At 41.0% G+C, this 23835-nt stretch overlaps 1 protein-coding gene across 1 annotated transcript; it reads left to right on the forward strand.

Annotated features, from left to right (window-relative positions):
- The first annotated feature begins 9587 nt into the window (after nucleotides 1-9587).
- On the forward strand, nucleotides 9588-23507 carry HMGA2 (high mobility group AT-hook 2). The gene is made up of 4 exons (XM_078074182.1): nucleotides 9588-9698; nucleotides 12337-12423; nucleotides 22809-22859; nucleotides 23427-23507. The coding sequence occupies exons 1-4, from the start codon at nucleotides 9588-9590 to the stop codon at nucleotides 23505-23507; spliced, it is 330 nt and encodes a 109-aa protein (XP_077930308.1).
- Nucleotides 23508-23835: the final 328 nt, after the last annotated feature.

Below are 23835 nucleotides of genomic sequence, written 5' to 3' on the forward strand. Positions count from 1 at the left end.
AACCCACTTGGGTCACATGTTTTTTTTTTTTCTCTCAAAATCCCTCTTAAAACATGATGCCTTCAGGGAAATACAAATCAAAACCTCAATGAGATACCCACCTCACACCAGTCAGAATGGCTAAAATCAACAAGTCAGGAAACGACAGATGTTGGCGAGGATGCGGAGAAAAGGGGCCCCTCCTACACTGTTGGTGGGAATGCAAGCTGATACAGCCACTCTGGAAAACAGTATGGAGTTTCCTCAAAAAGTTGAAAATAGAGCTACCCTACAACCCAGCAATTGCACTACTGGGTATTTACCCCAAAGATACAAATGTAGTGATCCGAAGGGACACATGCACCCCAATGTTTATAGCAGCAACATCCACAATAGCCAAACTATGAAAAGAGCCTAGATGTCCATCAACAGATGAATGGATAAAGAAGATGTGGTAATATATACACAATGGAATATTATGCAACCATCAAAAAAAAATGAAATCTTGCCATTTGCAATGACGTGGATGGAACTAGAGGGTATTATGCTAAGTGAAATAAGTCAATCAGAGAAAGATAAGTATCATATGATCTCACTGATATGAGGAATTTGAGAACCAAGACAGAGGATCATAGGTGAAGGGAGGGAAAAATGAAACAAGACGAAACCAGAGAGGGAGACAAACCATAAGAGACTCTTAATCTCAGGAAACAAACTGAAGGTTGCTGGAGTGGAGGGGGGTGGAAGGGATGCGGTGGCTGGGTGATGGACGTTGGGGAGGGTATGTACTATGGTGAGTGCTGTGAATTGTGTAAGACTGATGAATCACAGAGCTGTACCCCTGAAACAAATAATACATTATATGTTAATTTTAAAAAATTTAAAAAAACATGATGCTTAGAACTGAAAATAATTTTCCTGATGTACATTGACAAGGGAAAAGTATACTGATATTACCTTTACTGGGTATTTAAGAACCAGTTGTGGGGACTTTTGGGTTCCAATCTCGGATGTAAGGAGCTTATAAATTACCACTCTGTCCTACCAAGTAAAAAGCTGAACAAACTGAAAAAACAATTCTTAGATGCCTGAAGAGAAGTGGGATTACAGGGTAAATCACTGCCTCAAAATTGGAGAGACAGATGAATACAGAGAATCACAACTTTCCAGAGCAGAAACCACTGCAGAACCAGTATTGGGGGTAGGGTAACCCGAAATGTAATTGATGAATTGCTAATTGCAATAAGACAAGAAAAGGAAATAAAAAGTATGCAGGTTGGGAAGGAAATAATAAAACGATTTTTGTTCACAAAGAAATTTGCAAACATTTGGCAAAAAAAAATCCTGTAAGTAGTAAGTGATTATAACAAGGCTGTAGATAGAAAGTGAATATATAGAAGTCAATTGTTTTCCTATGTACTAGTAATGAACAAATGGAACTTGAAATTAAACCCACATTAGCGTTCACATTAGCACCCCCCAAAATGAAATTCTTAGGTATAAATCTAACAAAATATATAAAACATCTACATAAGGAAAACTACAAAATTCTGATGAAAGATATCAAAGAAGAACTAAGTAAATGGAGAGATAGTCCATGTTCATGAATAAGACTCAATATAATCAAGATGTCAGTTCTTCCCACTTTAACCCATAGATTTAGCATAATCCTTATCAAAATCCCAGCAAATACCTCGTGGATACCAATAAGTTGATTTTAAAGTTTATATGGATAGGCAAAAGAACCAGAACAGCCAACTTAATTTTGAAGAAGTACAACTGACACTACTCAACTTTAAGTTTTACTATAATGTTATAGTAATCAAGACAGTGTGTTATTCACAAAAGGATAGACAAGTAGATTAATGAAACAGAACAGAGAACTCAGAAATAGACCCACACAAATATAGTCAACTGATCTTTGACAAAGGAGAAAAGGAAATACAATGGAGCAGAAAGAGTCTTTTCAATAAATGGTACTGGAGCAATTGGACATCCACATGCAAATGGAGAAGCCTCTCAGCTGAGTAAGTCCCACTTCAAGGGCTTTCCCAGAAGTATATCCCAAGGATCTGTGCTTATATTTCATTGACTACTCCAATCTAGAAGGGAGATTGTGAAATGCAGTTTTACGGTTGGGTATATCGCTATACTCAATACTGTAGGTGTTCTTTTACCAAATTAGAAGGGCAGAATGGATATTAGGTGGAACCTAGCAATATCTGTTTATTTAATCTTATATGCAATCCTAAGAATTGCTTTTAAGTCACTTTTTCTACCCCGTGTAGGTATATTTTTCCCCTTTTGAAATTAATTGCATACTTCATATTCATCTTCTTAAATTGTGTTACGGCTTGTTGAGATCTTTTTGAATCTTAATTTGGGCATCAATAGTTAGCTCTCTTTCTACCTTTAGGATATCTGAACATTTGAAAATTATGCCAGGATGCTGATAAAGAGACTATTTTTGAAGTTGACGTCAGCACAAAAGAATGCACAACATTCAATCCATATTTCTTCATTTTTTCACAAGGAAGTCATAAAAATTTTTATCAAATGCTTAATTCCGGGTGTTCTATTTTATTCATATACATATATATACACACACACATATATATATTTACAATAGAATAAGAGAAAGCCATTAGAACTGGTGTTGTAGAAGAACATTCATTGGCATAAAATGTTCATTATATATTATTTGCATAAAAATAGGCTATGGAACAGAATGTGCAGCATGAACCTATATTAGTTCATTTAAAGTCTAGAAGGGGGTGCCTGGGGGGCTCAGTTGGTTAAGCATCCATCCAACTCTTGGTTTTGGCTCAGGTCATGATCTCATGGGTCCTGGGATTCTAGCCCCATGTCGGGTTCTGCGCTCAGTGAGGGGGGGAGTTTGCTTGAAGATTCTCTCTTTCTGCCACTCCATCCCCCCCCAAAATAAATAAATAAATAAATACATCTTTTAAAAAAATAAAGTCTAGAAGGACTATTACATTTGTGATAAAAAAAAGGGTAACTGATAAAAAACAGATCCTTCTAGAAGCATTGTAGAGAATGGTTTTTTAAAATGTAAGACTGAAGGCTAAGAGACCAGAGAGAAAGACATTGGAGTTATCCAAATGAGAACTGGAGAGAGCTCAAACTAAGGTAGTGACACTGGAGGTCAAGAGTTGACAGATTCAAAAGAAATATTTAGAAGGCAGAACTGGAGGGACTTGGTGATCACTTGAAGTGGAAAGAGAAAGAGGAGTTAGAGTGATTCCCGGGTAAGAGTGATTTCCAGCTAAGCAAATCACTTGTTTAAGATTATTAATTGGGATGAGGTGAATAAAAAGAGCCTAATTTGGGGGAAAACAAAATGGGTCAGTTTCTGTTGTTATGTAACAAGCCACTCAAAAATTATGGCTCAAGAACAAAAACAATATTTATTTTATTCATAAATCTGCAACTGGAGCAGGGCTCAGCAGGGATCTCTCCTCTCTGATCTATTTTACCTCAGTTTGGGGTGGTTTCGAGGCAGGGGTTGGGGGTACCTGGAATTATCTAAATATGTAACCTCTCCCCATGTCCCTCCAGTATGATGGCTTTAGGAATTCTAAGGTACTAAGATAGAGAAAGAGGAGAAAAAAAGAGTAAGAGAGGAAGGCAGAGAGGGAGAGGGAGGAGAGGGAGAGAGAGAGAAAGAGAAAGAAGGATGGAAAGCAATGCAAGATGATGTGTTTTCATGCTGGCCATTGCTTCACTATAAGCCCAAAGAGACACAGCAGGTGACTTGGTAGGTGTGGTACAACCACCTGGGCCATCTCCAGACAAACCATACAAGTAATTGTGCTTTGGAACTAGTCCATGGGATAGAAAAAGGAGGGGAAGTTTATCTGACCAGATCCTCTTATATCGAATTCTCTATTGTTGCACAGACTTAATGATTTTAAACACCATTAAAATACTCATTTATTAGGTTACAGTTTTGTAGGTCAGAAGTCAGGTATAACATGACTAGGTTCTCTGCTGAGGGTATCACAAGGCTGAAATCAAGGTGTTGGCTTAGCTGAGTTCTCACCAGGAGGCTCTGGGGAAGATCCTACTTCCAAGCTCATTCTCTTTGGCAGAATTCAGTTCCTTGTGGTTCTACTAAAGAGGTCCCTGTTTCCTTGCTGGCTGGTAACCTGGGGCTGCCCTCAGCTCCTAGAGGCTATCTACATTCCTTGCCATGTGTCATCTCCATGTTCAAACCGACAATGGAGGGTCAAATCCTTCTTGAGCCCCAAATCTCTAACTTCCTCTCCTAAAATCAGCTAGAGATAACGCTCTGCTTTAAAAGCACGCATATGATTAGGTCAGGCTCACCTGGATAATTTCTTTATCTTAAGGTAAACTGTACCATCGAGCATTAACCTTATCATAGGAGTAAAAGCCACCATAGATTATGTGAGCATGTACACCAGGGATGAGGAAGTCTTAGGGGTCATTATGTACACCATAATCACCTAGCTGTTTCAGAAGAGATTTTCTCCAGTTCCACATGAATGAACTTCCTGAGTCCTGGGAGGACAATGGGTGAGATTAGTGCAAAACCAACTCAATATATGTTTGTTGACTGACTGAATGAACAAGTAGACAAATTCATTTTGTTTGGTGATCCTATGTCTATAGGACTAGAAAGCCTGTCCACCTCCCCACCTCCCACCCCACCAACAAAATGTTAACTTGGCAGTATGTATTCTTTCTTGGTGATAATGTAGGGAAAGTCTTAGAGATTATTTTTGCTACATTTCATTAAACACTATGCATATTTTAAAAGACACAATCTCTAAAATTGTGAGTTTAAGCAGTGCAAAAGAGTCCATATCAAAACATTGGAAATATTTTTCAGAAGTATGTGTTTACCTTGTACTATATACTGAGCTTCTATATACCATATATATATGTATATATGTATATGAATCTACGTATCAGTTACATATAAACAGCTCTTCTGAAACAGCTAGGTGCTCACTTAAAATGTATTTACCTATTATGTTAAGCCTTTCACTTACCTTTACAAATATTTGTTCTCCTTTATCCAATCCATCGTTCATTCAACAAATATTTATTAAGTACCTAATATGTGCTAGGATTCACAGAACATTGTTTTTGACAAAAGTCATGGAAGCAGAACAGAAGTGGAATAGTTTTATTTCCATCTTTCATCTATTGACATTATACTGTCATCTCCAAATGTATACATATACTATACATAGTATATGTATACTATGCATTCTGTTCACTAAATATTAGTTATAATTTTTTTCTGTGACGCCCCAAATAGATTGACTTTCAAAATATCTGGTTATAATAAATCTGTTTAATTACATATAGAATACATCCATGATTAATTCAATCTGTTATAATCTGAGAAATTCCTTAAATTATTCCTTAATTTATGTCCATATTAAAGTATAAGTATAATGTGATAAAGTGCAATGTGGGAACTTCAATCTCTTCATGACAGATGCATCTCCCTTTAGTCAAAAGAATTAAGATATTTTAATACATGTAATGCTTATCTCATCCTGTGATACGTTTATAAAATAGTAGCTTATTCAGAGTAACTTTGTCGTAGCAATAAATTAGTTAAGTACCAAAAGTCTATTATGAACTGAACACTACCTACACCTAATTGGTGCTAAAAAGGGGTGTTAGAAATACTACCTGTCTCCATAGAATCTACGTATCAGTTACATATAAACAAAATCCAATTAGAGAACAAGATATCATACATGTTTTGAAGTCTGTTAAAACTGGAAGAACCCTCAGAGATTATATTGACCTTTCGTTATAGAAATGAAGACACTGAGCTACAAAGAGGAGAAATGATTTACCAAAGATGGCAGAGCTGGCTTAGTGGAGTCGTGAAGGAATCCAGCTCTCATAACTGTCTAAGTCAGTGGCATTTAAACAGGTCACACTGCAGCCCACAGTAAGAAAGAGACTTTACTACGTATCTTTACTGATCTACGGTGCCATCCATATTGCATATATCACTAAAATAGAAAGGATACCGGCTAAGATGTGATAAGACAGTGCCAAGAGACCCTGAACTCTAAGATAAATACCAATTTCCAAAATATTTAAGAGGTGGGAAAAAAAAGCATCTGAATGCAACTTTTACATGCATGTACTATATAACTAAAGCAGAACTTTACCTGTGATATTATCTATTATAGTCTTTTTTTAAAATGACGTGGTGGGTCCACTGAATGGATTTTACTACCCACTAATGAGCTGACCTGATCCAAACACTAAATCATGTATCACAGATAATTAGAAACCTAGTTAACATATACAACCAAAGTGCTAATTGTTCAGTTTGATAGTAGGTGCAGAAGAAAAGAAATAGTTTCATGGGGACAGAAACCACCTTGGGAAGGTTTCAAATTAGAAATAAGTGTTTAACCTTGAATGGATGGGTAAAATATGGTGAGATAACAATTGAGCAACTTAAACTGGGGTGGGGGGAAACACCCTCAAATGTGGATGTAAAAAAAAAGCCATTCTTTAAAATATAACCATTTAACTTAATAAAAAGAATATGACACCATTTTTTAAAGTCTCAAGTAATTTCAAGGATGAAAACAAATTTTAATGTCTCTCCTGACAGAAAATAAACAAAAACCTGAAAAAATTAAATATAGCTTCCAGGAATTAAAATATATAAAACTGATTTAGGTAAAATTGGATGCAATATTTGTTTTATATCCTTGCTGTAAATTTCAAAGGGGTCAAATAATCTGAGAGCAAAGTGACGGTGGGCTGAAAACGAGTGGCCGGACATTCTCCCACCCTAATTTTTTTGTGCTTTTCTTAGAGTCAAGGATTAATGCAAAAATCAAATTTTGGAATCCCCTTCTTGCCAGCCTCTGTGCATATGAAAGAAATATCCGAGGATACAATGTACCCAGTATAAATCTAGCTGGCTGAAATCCTCGATGATTTCTCCTACATTCATCCTCAGAATTTTCTCTCTGGTCCTTGCAAAAGCAAGCAAACAAAAACAAACCTAGAAGCCCGTTTTGTATGTGTAAGTAAAATGAGCACACCACAGTGCGAATGTGAGCACATTAAAAAATGTGCAAACTTGGCAGTTAGGAAATGTCACTGCAATCGTTAGTACGTGAAATTTCAATCCCTTTGATGAAGATACCATCTTTCAGCCAAGCCCCGGCAGAAAACCTTTGGTTCCTGTTAGACCCCTCCCTCCCCAGTCAACTGCTGGGCTCCATCCGGAGGGAAGGAGGCTCTCCCTCTCCATCACAGCTAAGCGTTCCCAGACCCAGGAGAAACCCCGGGTTTCTGCAGGGCACTCAACGTGCAGCTAAGTGTCCCAGCTCTGCAAAGGGCAGCTGGAAATGGATTTAAAATGGCAACGCGGACCAATCAGCGCCGCCGCGCCGAAGCAGACATTTACACGCGCCTCCTCCACAGGCACAGCGGAACCTGGCTGTGCCTAACTCCCTGCTTGGGCTGTAAAGCAAGCGTCTTTATTCCACGGTGGTCTGTATTTTGGGGAAGAAAATTTTTGTTCCTCGGGTGAACGTTTTTATTTTGGAATTGGTCCAAAATAATTTGGGGCGTGATGTGTGAAAATCTGAACCTAATTTTTTCGGAGTTTTTTGGTTATTCAAGGATGAAAAGAGGTACATTTTTAAATGTACTCCACCTTTTTAAACGGACTGTGGTCATTACAGTGTTCACGTAACTCAGAAAACAGCCCAAGCAATAAAATTAGGACTTGGCAGAAAGGGAGTTCCTAAGGAAAAGGTTAAATCAGGGTAAATTACAGGGAAAGTTGGACAGTTGGCGCAATTTTGGTGTTAGGGAAGGTATGGGGTTCCCGCGAGGGGCAACCCTTCTGCCCTGCGTTGGAACCCGGGTGCGTAGCGCCAGCCCGGAGGTGGGGATGAAGTCTGGCTTCGCTTCTGGTCTTTCCCGGAGAAAAAAAGCTCAATGAAGAGGCTGGCGCGCTCCGTGTGCATGTGTGCACATTGTTTGCACGTGTGCATGTGTCTGCGAATGTGCATGCATGCGTGTGTGCTTATGTGCGTGCTTATGGATGTATGCGCCTTTGCGAGTGTGCATATGTGGATCTGAGTGCATGTCTGTGTGTGCGCGCGTTTCGGGTCGTGCAATCTGTGATGAGGGTATTCCCAGGCAGAGCAAGGCTGCCGGGGGCCCGTTCCTACTCCTCCTCAGTTCCTTCTCACTCACAGGGAACTAGAACGCTGCCGCGCGTGCAGCTACACGCTTCCTGCCGAGGGCTGGCTCCGCGTCGTGGAGGTGCAGGTAAAGGCCAAGCCCCTAAACGCGGCTCTGGGGCGGTCACATTCCCGTGCCTTACTAGGACAACCGCCCAGGGGCGACCTCGGGCGGCAGGCGGGACGAGGCCGGCGGCGAGCCGTCCCGGGATCCCCGGCCTGTCCCTTTAACCCCGCCGCCGGGCGGGAGCACGTGAGCGGGGCTTCGGGTGGCACCCGGGCGCCGCCGCCGCCGAGGCAGTTGTATTTCGAACGCTGCCTCTGGCCCGCGGCCAGGCGCCTTGGCTCGGCGGTCCGCCTGGCCTCCCTCCTCCTCATACTATTCCTCCTGCGCAGCCCCCTCCCCTTTATCCGCCCACGATTAGAGGTGGGCACTTCCCCCCCAATCCCGCCGCCCCCTCCCCAAGCGCGCGCGCGCGCGCGCACACACACACACACACACACACACACACTCTCTCTCTCTCTCTCTCTCTCTCTCCTCTCTCTCTCTCTCTCTCTCCCCACTTGAATCCCGGGGCAGGAACTCAGAAAACTTCCAGCCCGGGCAGCGCGCGCTTGGTGCAGGACGCAGGGGCGAGCAGCCCGTCCCCCTCCGACTCTCCGGTGCCGCTGCCGCCTGCCCCCGCCACCCGAGGAGGCGCGGTGCCACCCACTGCTCCGTCCTTTGCCTGCGCTCAGTGCCCGACCCGATCCCGGCCGAATCTCCCCATCCTCCTTTTGCTTTCTGACTGCCCAAGGCGCTATTTGTTTTCTCTCTCTCTTTCTCTTTCTTGCTCTGCGAGCGCGGAGCGGGGGGGAAGAGGAGGAGGAATTCTTTCCCCGCCTAACATTTCAAGGGACACAATCCACTCCAAGTCTCTTCCATTTCCAAGCCGCTTCCGAAGTGCTACCGGTGACCGCAACACCCGATCCCAAACCGAGAGGGGAGCCTCCCGACTTCAAACCCTCTTTTCCCTTTCCTTCGCTTTCCTCCTCCTCTCGCTACCTCCACCTCCACCGCCACCTCCACCTCCGGCACCCACCCACCGCTGCCGCCGCCACCAGCAGCGCCTCCTTCTCCTCCTCCCCTCTTCTCTCTTTTTGGCAGCCGCTGGACGTCCGGTGTTGATGGTGGCAGCGGCGGCAGCCTGAGCAGCAGCAGCCCGAGCAGCACGCCAGCTCTCGCCCACCCTGCCTCATTCACCAGCCCTACCGCCCGGTCTCCCGAAAGGTGCTGGGCACATTTGGGGCGGCGGAGGCGAAGCGGCTGCGGCGGCGGTAGCAGCGGCGGCGGCAGCGGTAGCGGCGACGGCGGCGGCGGCGGGAGGCAGGATGAGCGCACGCGGTGAAGGCGCCGGGCAGCCGTCCACTTCAGCCCAGGGACAACCTGCCGCCCCGGCGCCTCAGAAGAGAGGACGCGGCCGACCCAGGAAGCAGCAGCAAGTCAGTACGCGGGCGGGGTGGGGGCGGCAGCCCACCTCCGCTCCCTCCGCCAGGGCCCCGCGACGCGCGGCGACCCGAGCGCGGGAGTCCAGCGGCGGCGGCGGCGGCGGGGGCGGCGGCGCGCTGCCGGCCGGCCGTGGGGGCGGGCTGCGGAGTCCTCGGCGCGAGTGCGCGGCTAAGCCCCGGGGCGCCCGCGCTCCTCGGGGCGGGGAGATGGGGCACCGCGGCGGGCGGCGGGAGGTGGGGTCGGGCGCAGCGCGTCCTCGGGCTTTCGCTATTGTGCACGGCCCCGAGTGGCGCGATGTCTCCTCGTGACGAAGCGGCCGGGGTCAGACAACCCAGGGCTCGCCGGGCACTTTCCGAGCAGCTTTACAGTTGCGCGGGGGGAAGGAGGTGAAGGGGGGGCGTTGCGGGGGCGCAGGGGTGCTGCGGCGGCTCAGGGTTGGAGGGGCTGAAGTCCTGGGGGCCGGAGGCTGTTTCTCCCGCCAACCGGGACTGCTCGCGGGCCCGGGACTGGCGCGCCGCGGCCGCCCCCTTGGCGCCTTCCCCAAGTTCTCGGTGGCTCGAGACTCGCACCCTCCCGACAAAGAACTCGTGGGCCCGCCCGGTCCTCTTAGGGCTCTTTAAATGCGGCGCGGCGGCCGCTCTGCTGGCTGCCGCAGAGGTGTCCCAGGAAAGGGGCTTCAGGGGAGCCTGGGGCCTCACGGGACGGGATTAACTCGTTTGGCCATGGGCGCGGCGGAAAGTAGTGTCCGAGAGTGTGCACGGTAGCTAGGTCACTTCCTCGCCAGGCGCCCGGTCCCCCTTTTGCTCCTGGATCCCGCGCCTCCGAGCTGTAGACATTAAAAGTACTACTCCGGGGCGAGTGGTTGGGGGTTGGGGAGGGGACGATCGAGGGGCGCCCGGGACCCCGCGGAGTGGAGGGTTTTGTCTGCGGATGCAACCAATTAAGCGTGCAGCAGGCGCTTGCAGAGCTGCGCGCAGCGCCCAGGGCGGGGGGTTTTGTTCGCTGCAATTTCCAAGCCTCGGCGGGCAGGGCTGGAGCGGGACGTGTCTATTGAGAACATTTAAACTCCGCTTCCGCGGGCTTTAAAACTTCTCCTGCGTTCCTTGGCCTTAAAGCGCTTCCTTCACGGCAAATAGGCCGATTAGAAATTAATCCCGGAGTCCCAAAGCTGCCCGAGAGCAGGGTGGGGGGAAATCGAACAATGTTTGCTTGCCAGAGCGTTTTAGAAAAACTGAAAGGGTTATATACCTTTTTGAAATCATCAAAGGAAACAAGCCAATCTAGAGGCCCCTGAGTTTTCCCGCTCTGCCCAAGCGACACTTAAAACCGCGTTAGGATCCTGTTTTACACCTCCCGGGAAGTCTCTGCCCTCCCCCCCACCCCTTGTTTCCCACCCGCCACCCAGCTCTCTCTAACTCGAATTGTCCCCCACCTCCAAAAAAAGAATCCAAAAGAAATTGCAATGGGATCTGGAGGTGATTGGAGGTTTTACCTTTGAGTTAAGGCAGTTCACAAAGAAAGAAAAATGTGTCTCCGGTGTGTTTGCTCCGGATGTGCCCACTGGCGCTAGCGGTCCCACAGAAGCTTGCAGGGAACCTTCCCCAGAGTCTCCAAATAGGATGCGAATTTTCATTGAAGACGTTCATGCGTTTTAAGTTAGTTAGTCCCGTTTAATCACCGAATCTGAATGAAATGTAAATTGATGATTCACTGGATAAATATTTTAGGATCTGGAATATTAATCATCGCATTCTCTTAACCACTTGAGTATTTACTACTTGGCAAAGTTTTGCTAAACCTATTGATAGTTTCAATTTCTCCTTCCCAGACACTTCCATTCTCCCCCATTTTTTCCCTCTTTTAGTTTTCTCCAGTCTCCCCCCACCGTAAGAGTTTTCTCAAAAGCAAGTTTTGGAGAAAATGTTTACTTTTATCAAAAGACATTTAAATTTAGGCTACAGACCATGCCTACAGCTCCAAAAGGAAGTGGAGAACTGAAGCAATTACCTAGGTAATTCAAGCAAAACCTCCCACAACAGATTTACCATAATTATTTGGAAATTTTAGGGGGAATGGAGTTATTTTGAGTTGAAGATCTTGGATAATTGCTCCAATACTTCACTCAATGTGTTGATTGAGTCATAATTGACCTACAATGCAGATATGCAGAGATGATTAAAAACCATCTTTTCAATAGGGAAGATTGTTGAAATATTTATGATGTTAGCTTCATATTTCTGTTGTTTGAAATGCTAGTACAATGGGTAGTAGCATTCCTGTAAAGGATTTGTAAGTTGCCAAATGCATAACCCTTTCATATTTTACACCTTAAAACTGTGTAGCTTTCTTCCTAGACCATGCAACCTTGTCAGCCTTTGTTACCTTTTTAGAGTTGAAACAGAATCTAGTTTTCATATGCAAAATAGAATTTCCTTCTTGAACCCTGGGATTAAAAGTATAGTTATTTCCTCTTTCTGTAAACTCAGTACCATCATCATTCCATTTATGCTCCTACTGAATGTGTTCCAACAGTTCTTTTGAGCAGCACATGCAGAAAATATAACTATAGAGTCAGGGTCAATTTCTTTCAGACATTCTTCCACAACAACATTTTTTCCCCCCCACACTTAGGAGCCAACCGGTGAGCCCTCTCCTAAGAGACCCAGGGGAAGACCCAAAGGCAGCAAAAACAAGAGTCCCTCCAAAGCAGCTCAAAAGGTGAGATTTCTCAAGTTAAGTCCCCCCAACTTTCTCCATGACCACAGGAACTTCCCTGTAATTTTCCCATTCTAGATCCAAACCTAAGGATTTGTCCCAACTGGGTAACCCAAGACTCATTTCCTACCTTTACCATTTCCAAGCAAAGTAAGATTTCTAAGCATAATTGCTTAGCATAAAAAGTTTATGAAGATGCTTCCAGTGTTGTTCTTAAATAAACAATCACCAAATAATATGAAACTCAAAACCGGGGCTGGGAGGGTGAGGAGGGGGAGTGGAGAAAGGCGCAATTAAGATCTGCACCGGTTGTGAAAGAGTTAAAAATAAATCTGAACTATAGGATTTGCTTGATGGTGTTGTTTGCAATTTCCTTCAAAAATAATAAAGATTGATTTACTTTGTGCTTATTTACATGATTACTGCAAAACCAAATCCTTCCATAAGGTTAAGTACTTTGCCAAATGATAATTAGAAGTAAATCCAGTGATGGGATACTGGAAGAAAATTTTCATGAATTTTACAGATTTAAATGTGATGGTAAAGTATGCTGTTTGCTTACAATAAACTTCCAATATAATACATCATAATCTCTCAAAATGCTTTTCCATCAGGTGATATAGCAATGCTCTAAATGGGACAATGAGAAGTTTTTTTAAACAAGTATTTGATTCATTAATTGTGTATTTTGGGGCAGGATAGAACCCAGTCAGGTATAAGTTCCAGTGTTTTTATTTATAAATTTTAAATTGCAGTTTAAAGTAACGTCATGTTGGTTGTATTTGAGCTAGCAAAGAGGAAGTATCTCAGGGTCAATGCACGTACAGAGAAGCGAAGGTGAATATAAAACTCACTTTTTTTAAACTTTATAAAGAAATCAAAAAAAGTTTCTGTATTTTATTTGTAGGGCTGCATATTAGTTGAAAACAAAGGCTCAAAATTCAGAAGTAAATTATGGTATACCTTTTAGTAGATTTGAGTACATCATGTGCAGCATTTGTTAAAAAGGACTATAAGATCATCTTTGGGGGCTAATGTTTTGTGTGGTTTTCTCTGTGACTGTGGGCACTAACCATGTTAGATGTGATAGTTTTCAGTATTATAAACTGCCATAGCAACCAGGGATACATATAAAAGTTGTTTAGGGAGTAACTATGAGTTCTTGTCTGTTTTATTTTAATAATCTTAAACAGAGCTGAAGTGAAGGAGCAGATTTCTAATGTATTTAAATATAACTGCTTCACAGAGTGAAGATTTAATTGTGACCCACATTTCATCAATAAACTTTGAAGTAGCTCTAAATTACCTTGTCATTTAGAACTGAGAGTATATAATCTGATATTTCTAATATGAATATTTCCTATTTGTTACATTTTTACCTGGTTTATGAAATTAGCTGAAAGGAGCTAATTTAACAAAGGAGTTTTTCAATGTTGCATAAGTGTGGGATTTACCTAACTTAATTTTACTCTAATGAAATGGCAAAGGAATATCTTGGTAGGTAGCTAACAAACATTGAAACTCTGATGTAATTGCTCTGAAAAATGCATCATTACAACATCTCCCAGGAAGAAATCTGTATATCTCATCATAAATAATTGATTTAAAATTTTAAGCAAAAATAAGAAAATGAATCTCGTCTTTCACATTTCACTGTAGTACATTTTTTTGAATGAGTAAAGAGATGCTTCTCTTCATTTTGAAAAGTTTACCACTGACTAACAAAATCTTTATTGACACAAGGAAAGCTGAGACTTGTGTCTAATTTACTACCTAAAGCAAAATAACAAAAAAGTTGGTCTCCTCCCAAGTAAGGTTTGATTTATTTTTAGTTGTTTTAGTAATAGGCATTTACAAATGATCCTGCAAGGCTACTCATCTTTCTGATAATTCTTCATGTATGTGTATACATTATTACAACTTCTAAAACAGAAATTGATTTTCTTTTTCCCACAGAAATCTTTCCCTGATATCTTTCATTCATCCAGACAAAATTATTTCACAAAATTCTGGCATAAAAGTCCCTTCTAATAAAAATGAGTAAATATATTTGCCCATAACACGACTGTTATATTTCTTCAGTTTTATAAATTACGCTTCATTTGGAGAAGATAATACTTTGCAAAATAATGAATGACATTGATGAATTGTTCATGGCATGTGTAAACTTAAGGTATTTTCACTTTCAAATCAGTATTTATTGAGTTTGTTACTATCCTATGTAAACATGATTATCAAACATAAATTTGTTTATCAAACATATATTGTGCTCTGACAAAACATGTTAGGACTTTGAGAAGCAATCTTTTCCAGAAAAAGTTATATTGTTCATAACATGTAAGATAAACATACCCTTCTAGACTGACCAGTGTAGATTGAGAAGTCTCCTATGATTAATAAATTGGGTATTCTTGTGCAAACTGAGATTCATCCCAATGAAAAATACAAAACAAAACTGGTAAGTATATAGGAGAACAGAACTCTAAAATTAGAAGAGATGCAACATACACTGGAATCCTGATGATGTTGTGTGTTTAAAATTTCTTGCTGCTTGGAGTTTCTTGACTTACAAAGTTTGTGTTTGGACTCAGTCACTGGCCTTGGGGCATTTGAAAACAAAACTGCTTGTTGGAAAATTAGCAATGTGAAACTTGACAATGCACGCTGAATGTTGCAAGACCAAGTGGACAACTACTCAATTAGCTAGCACTTTAATTTCAGGCCATATTCAATATAAAATTGATTTGTGTAATATATAAAACAAACATTTATAAAAGCACAATTTGTTCTGCTTGGAACTTCTGGAAGAGAAGGTAATAATTCTTCAATCTGCTTATGCTCCATCGTGACAGAGTCCCATGGATGACCATTATGTAGCAATTCTAGTCATTCCTGAGGAGTCCAATCTGAGTGCTCAAAATTTCTCCCTGAACCAGCTTCATATTGCTATCTTAATAAAAGAAATCAGAAGTTAATGTTTTCCTGAATAAATAATTTATTGGTGTGTGTGTGTGTGTGTGTGTGTCTTGACCTTGTAATTTATGTTTTAATTTGAGGTGTACCTGTGACCAGTTGTCTCTCAATTTCTTTTTTGTTTTGTTTTCTTCTCATGTTTGTGCTGGATGGAAATACTTTGTATTTTTGCATTTTGCCTGTTTAGAGAAGAGAAAGATATAATCTCCTGTGTGTTTAGGGTTTCTGCTGTGGCTTTGTAATCATGAGAGAATACTGGAGGGGTTGTCACTCATTCTCCAGTGTTTAAGGTCAAAGTCAAGTTCATCTGTAAGCCTCAAGCCAATTCTCATTCAGGTGCTTTCAGGACAAAAACTTTTTTCTGAGACTGAATTAAATTTTAATAGGGAAATGGCATATAACAAGATCTCAGGTGTGAGACAGCCCTACTTCATAGTGTCATAGATTTGCTTGAACTTCCTTTTGACTCTAGGTGGAATGGCCAGAGCTAGAGAGCAAGGTGCAGAATGAAAATATCATCTAGGTAAAGTATGTACACTTCAAATAAGGTGTTCAGGTAAACATTTGATCTGTATCTTCCATTTGCTTGTACAAAAAAAGGTCTGGTATTGATTGGACCCTATAAAGGCAGATTTGTGCTTTTTTCTAATTGTGTTCTTAGAAATGTGGTTGACTTTTCATAAATGATTACTAACACCAAACACAGGTATTTTGTGATGAGAGGTTGTAGGTTTTATTCATCATTTCAGAGAAATAAATGTTAGAGCATAGATGCTGAGTGAGGACAAGATTTTTTTCAGAATATAATAGGCCCAAATGAAGAGAGTAACCAAAGGCATCATTATTAGGTAAGTCATGGAAGGATGGGCATTGGAAGTTGTCATACAGTTCCAGCTATGGTTTCTATGTGACTAGAATGATTTTGTTTGATTCCTGTGTGTTTGAATGGTAATTTCCGCTGGGATTCAGGGCCCTATCTGAGTTATACACTTGTACCCAGATGGGTGGAATTAAGTAAAACCTAAGTGTTGTCTCCATTATCTTGATATTTTATGCTGATTTACCTAAGCAATTGACTCTTTTTTCTTTTATTTCCACTTCATTTTGCCAGGGAGGACCAAGCCTTAATGCATCAGTACATTCTATCTGGCGATGCCTTTGGGTCATCACAGATCATGATCCAAATATGGGCAATTCAAACATGTTTGGATTCTTTCACGAAGTAACTTTACTTCAAGGGACCCATAGTTCTAATTTTCTGGAAGCTATCATTCTTCTGAACTTATCATCCAGAGCTCCTCATTGCTTTGACTGACCCACCACGTGGCTCATTTTTATCTCAAAGTCTCAACCAATCATTCTGCTAAGGAGATAGAGCATCCTAGACTGGTATTCAATTGTGTTTCAGTTCTTTCTTGAGAATAGATGGAGGCTGAAGAGCATTTTATGTCCGTTAAGGCATTCCAACCTATCGTGTCTTGTCAGCTCACCCTCTGTGGTTTTCAGAGCTCACCTTGGAACCACCTAGCTTGGTACAAGGGTAGAATAATGAGTTTCACTATCCTAGATTCTAAAACTTCCAGTTATGAATTTTTGTTCTACTCAGGAGAAAAAGGTTGAAAAGTGATTCTATTTTAGGGTATTGCTTTGTTCTCTGTTGTTTTAAGACACTGAACAGTTTTGAATGGCATTTTCTGATTGACTTAGAGAGGAATGGTACAGTCACTGTCTTTTCTCCAGGGTGATGTAGGGGGCAGTTTGCTCAGAAGGTAACCGCTGTCAACTCTTGTATCATAACTATTGATTCTTCTGATTACAAAAAAGGTAGAACGATGGTTTAAAGGAGGAGAATCTTAAACTTTGAAAGTAGCTCTTCCTGTCATTTTGGCCTTGGCTTTAAGTTAGTGTTTGTATAGGTGAAGACAGGCATGTGTAAATAATGACATGAGAGTTGACAATAAGGGCTTCCTTGGGTAAAATGAGCATGAACTACAATGGACGATAGAGTTCACTTATATTTCCTATTGTAAAATATGGAGTGATGGCAAACTCGTAACATCTTTTGAAGACTAAAGATGGTTGCACTTAAAATTTGGAGCCCCACAGAACTGGATTATCAAAAAAGTAAAATGAGAAATACTCAGTGCTTAGCCTGTTTGATGATTCCAGTTGATTTTAATGCCAGTGCACATTGATTTGCACTGTTTATATGTTTAAAAGAACAACTGAAAGGAATAAAATGTGACTTTCTAGACGTTGGATAGTTCGCTCCATATGCTCTTTGGTCTGCAGGTCTCAGTCTTAAAAATGTATCTGTAAAGATAAAGATACATGAAAACAAAACAAGGTATTAGGCCCAAATATTTTTCTAGCTTTTGTTTTTTGCTCTGTGTGCAGAGGCACTGATTGATTTGGAGTGAGGGAGTTTGGGCTTTCATGCATTATCACAGTGCATATAAAATGTGATGAGAGCATTTAAAGTAACAAAAATTAATAGCTATCTAAATTTGACCAAGAAGTCAGAATTGGATAATTCTCTTAGTTTCCAATCTCAGCAATTCTCTATGTCTTTATAGGAAACTTGGAAATGTTTTACTTTTAATGACTCATTTGATTTTCACCCTAGAAGTTTTTCTTTTCTTTTTTTAAAATCTGCCCATGGCTCTTTTATTTTATATGAAATATCTCCCAGAAGAACAGACCCTTTATTGCCTTGAAATCACATTGGGTCTCAGTTTCACTACTTACGAACGTGGGCAGTTGGCTTAATCTCACATTTTGTGAAACTGAGCAAGTAATAGCTGTCCTATTTAAGTAAGATAATGCAAGATAATGCTCAGAAAAATCACTCAGAATTGGGAGGTATTCTTTTTAAGGGTAGCATTTTAAAATATGGAGGGAGAGAAGAAATTACATTTGAGTATCTACCACATGCTGGAGATTTTGTCAGGCATTTTACACATGTATTAGCTCCTTAATCCTCTGATGTAGATAGTATGGTCTTCATCTCACAAATGGGAAAACTGATTCCAAGATGTAAACTGTGACATGTCTAATGTTCAGCTCTAGAAAATGATGGCACCTGGGCTTGAATTCAAATCTCACTCTAATGCTTATGATCTTTCCACTACTATGTGCTGTAGGATATTTTGTAAAATATTTGCTACAACGTTGGTTATGTTATGTCCAGTAACCTGAAAGGCAGGTTAGAAGTTAGGTTTCAGGAAACCCTTTGGAGAGTAGTTCTCTACAAACTTTTAAAGGGATTCGAAATGGGTGCCTACTGCAGCTAATACCCTCCCCCCAGACTTCTGGCCCCCAAAACCCACAGGGCTATGTCTTTAGAGATCAGAACACATCCAGTTTTCTTATTTGTTCAATAAAGGGTCTAGACAAAATGCTGCAGAATTCTGACGGCAAGAAGGAAATAAGACACACGGAATATAAACACCAGTGTTTCTCTCTTTCCTTCCTTCTTCATTCAGTAAGTGTGTGAGCACATCTTATGTACCAGGCACCAATGTAAGCACTGTTTCCAAGCTTAAGAGTTATATTTGTTAGATGAATTTCCTTTTTCAATTAATTTTTTTTTTTTTTTTTTAGTGTGGAGTACATGTAAGAGCCTGGAGTACCAGACTTCTTAGAAAGAGGAAAAATTACATTTCCCACTTAACATTCTTCCCAACCCTCATGAACTTGCTTCTAAGCATATTATACAATTAAACATACTGTTCCGAATCTAAACTTTTTTTTTAAAAGGCAAAATATGAAAATAAGCAAGGAATAAATAACACTTTTAACAAGATATGATGTGGTAATTGCAAGTATTTGCAAAATCGTGGGGCCGTAGTCTGAAATCTCCGTTTTTACAAATGCAGGATTCCCAGCCTCTTTCCCCACACCCACCCGTCCACGCCCATAAGCTGTAAATACTTAGAACAAGTTACTGTCTCAATGATACATGGGTTTATAGTATAGAACCAAATTCCACTCTGGTGAAGGGAAACCAAATATATACTCCCACAGTATTGTGTGTGCTGATGTATTAAAAACAAAACAAGCCCCTGAAATGTTTTGTTTATCTTCTATTGAAAAATAATATTCTGAAGAGCATTAAACACAGGAAAAAAGTTAAAGCCAGTGTTTTCCTCTATATAAAAACCCTGGATCTCTTCTGGTTTACAAACTAAAATCCTAACTTGTTTTGCAGCCTTTGTGAAGTTTGATCAGAATGATTAAATAATGTGGGTTTTAAAGAACAATGAAAACCTCCCCGATCGACGCCACACAGCACAGTTAATGTGTTTCTTCTAGATGTAGACTCCGAAGAGGGTTTCAGTTTACATGTAACACTGGCCTGAAGACCAAGGAGCCAGTTTGCTTTTAACAAGTCCAAGTGATAATTGTGATATTTTGCCCTTTAGTTAATGGTGCGAATTTTATTTTTGAATAGGCTTTTTGTCAATGAGATGCTCATTTTAAAGTCCTCTTATTTGCAGGGCTTTCTCTCCGTTGGAGAGATTTGCTTTCTCTGACTTTGAAATGCAGTGAAACCCTTTTTAGAAAACAACCTTCTCTTTAGCAGATTTTAGATACGCCCGGATCCCATCATGGCCCCTGAAACATAACAACTGTACCGAGAAAGCTTGGTGTGGCGCTGTCTAGCCTTGAAGGTCAATAACCTCCTCCTCTTAATGCCACCTACCATCCCTGTGCCCATTAAAAAGGATTTCTATCTTCCATGTTTGTGTAATTTACTACTGGGTAAACTGTGCAATCTCACAGTTGATCCCAAAGATTAAATCAGACACTGCTTCTGTATTAGGGAATTTTTTACTCCTATAACTCACTGTGTACTAGCCAAAGGGTTTCTTAAAAGCTTCATTCTAAAGGTGACAGATGGGTGTAATGGAATATTTGCATTGACTGAACCTTCTTTGAGAGTGGACTAACTTGAAGGAAAACTTCCCTTGAAGAGCTCCATCTTGTTAGGAGTGAAGAGCATTGATTGAGCACTGCAGTTATGGTGGGCACTTCAATCCTCCCAGGAGGCATTCTCTCCATGTCACACATGAAACCAAATTAAGGTTTTTCAGGGACCTGCCCAAAGTCATAAAGCTAAACCGGCAGAGCAGGGATTTGAATCCAAGCTTTCCAAAGTAGAGTCTGTGTTCCTCTTAAGACAACTCTCTCTCCCTAAGACAGCACTCAGAAAGAGTGTGTGATTCGCTGGGTACTCCTGGCTTTCATTTAATTTAATTCATGCCCTATGACTAAAGGTAAGACAGTGCCGCTAACCCCTGACAATAAATGAGCCCATGCACAGGTAGTAAATGACCCACGGTGCCCAAACCTCACAGTTAGACTGAGCTCTTAAAGGCTACCAGATTTCCTTCTGTTCAGGGAAATTAGCTGAGTCAGCGACAATTTTAGTTGACTAGAATATCTCCATATGGTAGCGAATGCGCATATGCTAAGGGGAGGTAGTATTGTTAGGAGGGGAGGAAGCCAGTTTCTAGAGGCCAACAGAACCTGGGGCTCGAATCCCAGGCTCCCAGGCATGCCCTGTACTGCCTTTGTGTGTGACCTTCCTCAACTATCTAAGACTTAGTTGCTCATCAGCAAAATAAGAGACGTTATAATACCTACCTTATAAGGCTGTTGTGAAGATTAAAGATGAAAATAACACATGTGCTCAATAAATGTGAACTAACAGTATTATAATCATACAGAATTTGGGTTAATTCCTAGGACCTGTTGGCTAGTAATGCCAGGTCAGGGAGATACTATTTGTGAGGAATCTTGTGGCTTATTTTGTGTGTGTGTGTGTGTGTGTGTGTGTGTGTATGTGTGTGTATCTATCTGTATCTATCTATCATCTATCTATCTATCTATCTATCTATCTATCATCTATATCATCTATCATCTATCTCCATCTCTTTTTTTTTTTTTTTAAGATTTTATTTATTTATTTATTTGACAGAGAGAGAGTTAGCGAGAGCAGGAACAGAAGCAGGGGGAGTGGGAGAGGGAGAAGCAGACTCCCCGCTGAGCAGGGAGCCCGATGTGGGGCTCGATCCCAGGACCCTGGGATCATGACCTGAGCCGAAGGCAGACGCTTAACGGCTGAGCCACCCAGGCGCCCCCTATCTCCATCTCTTTTTATAAGGCAGATTGAAGAGAGAAAGAAGAGACTCTCACTTGGCAGTGTAGACAGTTATAACAGGTAATTTTAATATCACTGTACCAAGTACCTACTGGCTGCTAACTTAGGTAACAAAAGCACAATGCAAAACAACTTACGCTGGCTCAGGTTACCTGTATTACTGTGTTTCTATAGCCTTGGGATGATTCTTATATATAGAAGAGTGTGTACTAACTTTTCTTTATCCTGCAAAGTATAAACATATGTTTTTATAGAAGATGTATGTCGTGTGTGTGTATGTGTGTTTTGGTGTATTTGGGGATTGGAGTAGGGGTCATAAACATAGGGAAATTACTTTATAGATGATGTTAAAATTTGATTCAAAAGGCAAAAACAACTGTGATACCAGAAAAAATCTTCTTTGAAGCAATAAAACAAACTCTCAAGGTAGTTGGAAATATATTCATGTCAGGTCTGTGTTGAGTGGGGACTTGTTGATAATAATATGCATTTTTATTAATTACTATTTTTGGCACCCCTAGTTTCCATCACAGGGACAAACATTGACGATTTCTGCCAACTTTTTTTTTTTTTAATCTCTCTCTGCTTTAAATGAATTGATTGACACGTGATTGTTTTTGGCAAGGAATAGGAAATTAACTATGTAGAACTATGCAAATGTTTGGGTTTTTTTTTTTTCATTAAAAGCCTATGTATTCTTACTTACTTTAGACTTACTTTTGATTAGCCATGTAGGTGGAAGTGCTTTGTAAGTTGTAAAGCAATATATCAGTTTTAATTTTTGTAACTTTCGCTGTGACATGGAAACAAAATCATTTAAGAGACATGATTTTTCTAAATCATGGATATAGTGGGAGTATTTTTTTATATTGTGGATATGTAGGAGTATTTTATATAATTTATATATTTATGGTTATGTGGGAGTATTTTTTTTTATTGTGGATAGAAATAAAAGCAAAATGGCTTATTAAAAGCATTTTCATGCATTTCAGAGGAGATCATTCCAGGGGAGTGTTTGAGGGTGAGAGATGCGTAAATATCTCTGTGCATCATGCAATGAAACACCCGGGAAGGAGGATCTACTCCAACATGGAGAAGAAGATGAGCCTTCATGGAGAAGGGGATTGTTAAAGCAATCTCCATACCTCATCGCAAACCAGAACATTCTTACTTGGAATGTGTCCCCCGGTGCAGCACTTATAAATAATGTCAGGTAGGAAACAATATGACTTCCTTTTTCATTTTGCAGAAAGCAGAAGCCACTGGAGAAAAACGGCCAAGAGGCAGACCTAGGAAATGGGTGAGTAATCAGATATAATTTCTGGGCTCTTTTTTTTCTTTTTGGTAATGAAAATTTTCTATTTTTCGTTTTTTAAGTGAAAATTACTTTTATTTTATCAATTACATGTATTTCTGACTTCTGGTTCAATGAGTCTTTGAAAGGGTTAAGGCAAGTGCCGAATTATCACCACCCTTTACCATTAGGCTCCAGGAGTTTACTCACAATGCTTTTCTTTCCTGGGAGTGACTCCTCTTTCTATCTCTTATCAACATGAAAAGAGTTTCCACTCTTCCTTCAAACAGGGGTAACAATGAGATGACTTGTTCGGTGGGTTGAGTAACTAAGGTTAAAGGGTATTATGAAACCTTGGAAGTTGATTACAAATGGTGATAAAAGTCAGATGAAATGTGTATGAGATAACTTTGTAACGTTTTCTTTCTTTTCTTTTTTTTTTTTTTTGTTGTTGTTTCCTTCATGGCTTTGCTTTGGACACATCTCATTTTCGAGGTGGCTTGTGTTTTTCCTTTTTACGTTGGCTTTTTAGGAAACCAGGTTTTTAGTTTCCGATCTGTTTGCTTCCCTTAGTGGTCATTCCTGCGGACTGACGTTAGCGACTGTGGCTTCCAGGCAGGTGCTCTTGATCTCACAGGCACGCAGATCCTGTAGCTCCTTGAGGCCAGAAATCCAGTGATCACTGAAGAGCGTCGCTCATTTTACCACTTCAGCCTTGTTCCCTTTGCTGCTACACTACCCATGTTCTTTTGGTCTGTCTTTCCCACTGACAGAGGAGAAAAGTCTTAAAAATGACTAAAGCCATTTCTCAAGAAAGATAAAGACATCCTCTATACGAGGTTTCTTCTGCAAAGGGATCTTTGGATGTCCTTTTCTCTCTTCCCTGGTTTATTCTTCATGCTTCATCTTTTTTTAAGTGTCTTTGCTGCTATGCTGGATTATATTTTCCTGTTGGTATGCCATTCCTTTTCCTCTAGAGTTC

The sequence above is a fragment of the Halichoerus grypus genome, chromosome 6 (genome assembly GCF_964656455.1).
Source record: "Halichoerus grypus chromosome 6, mHalGry1.hap1.1, whole genome shotgun sequence".
Classification (NCBI taxonomy): domain Eukaryota; kingdom Metazoa; phylum Chordata; class Mammalia; order Carnivora; family Phocidae; genus Halichoerus; species Halichoerus grypus.

Bases quoted from the DNA above. Each gene is read 5' to 3' on its own strand.
- HMGA2 (XM_078074182.1), top strand. From the start codon at position 9,588: ATGAGCGCACGCGGTGAAGGCGCCGGGCAGCCGTCCACTTCAGCCCAG. The intron at 12,424-22,808 runs GTGAGATTTCTC...TTCATTTTGCAG, and splicing joins CCTCCAAAGCAGCTCAAAAG to AAAGCAGAAGCCACTGGAGA. The intron at 22,860-23,426 runs GTGAGTAATCAG...TGCTTCCCTTAG, and splicing joins GAGGCAGACCTAGGAAATGG to TGGTCATTCCTGCGGACTGA.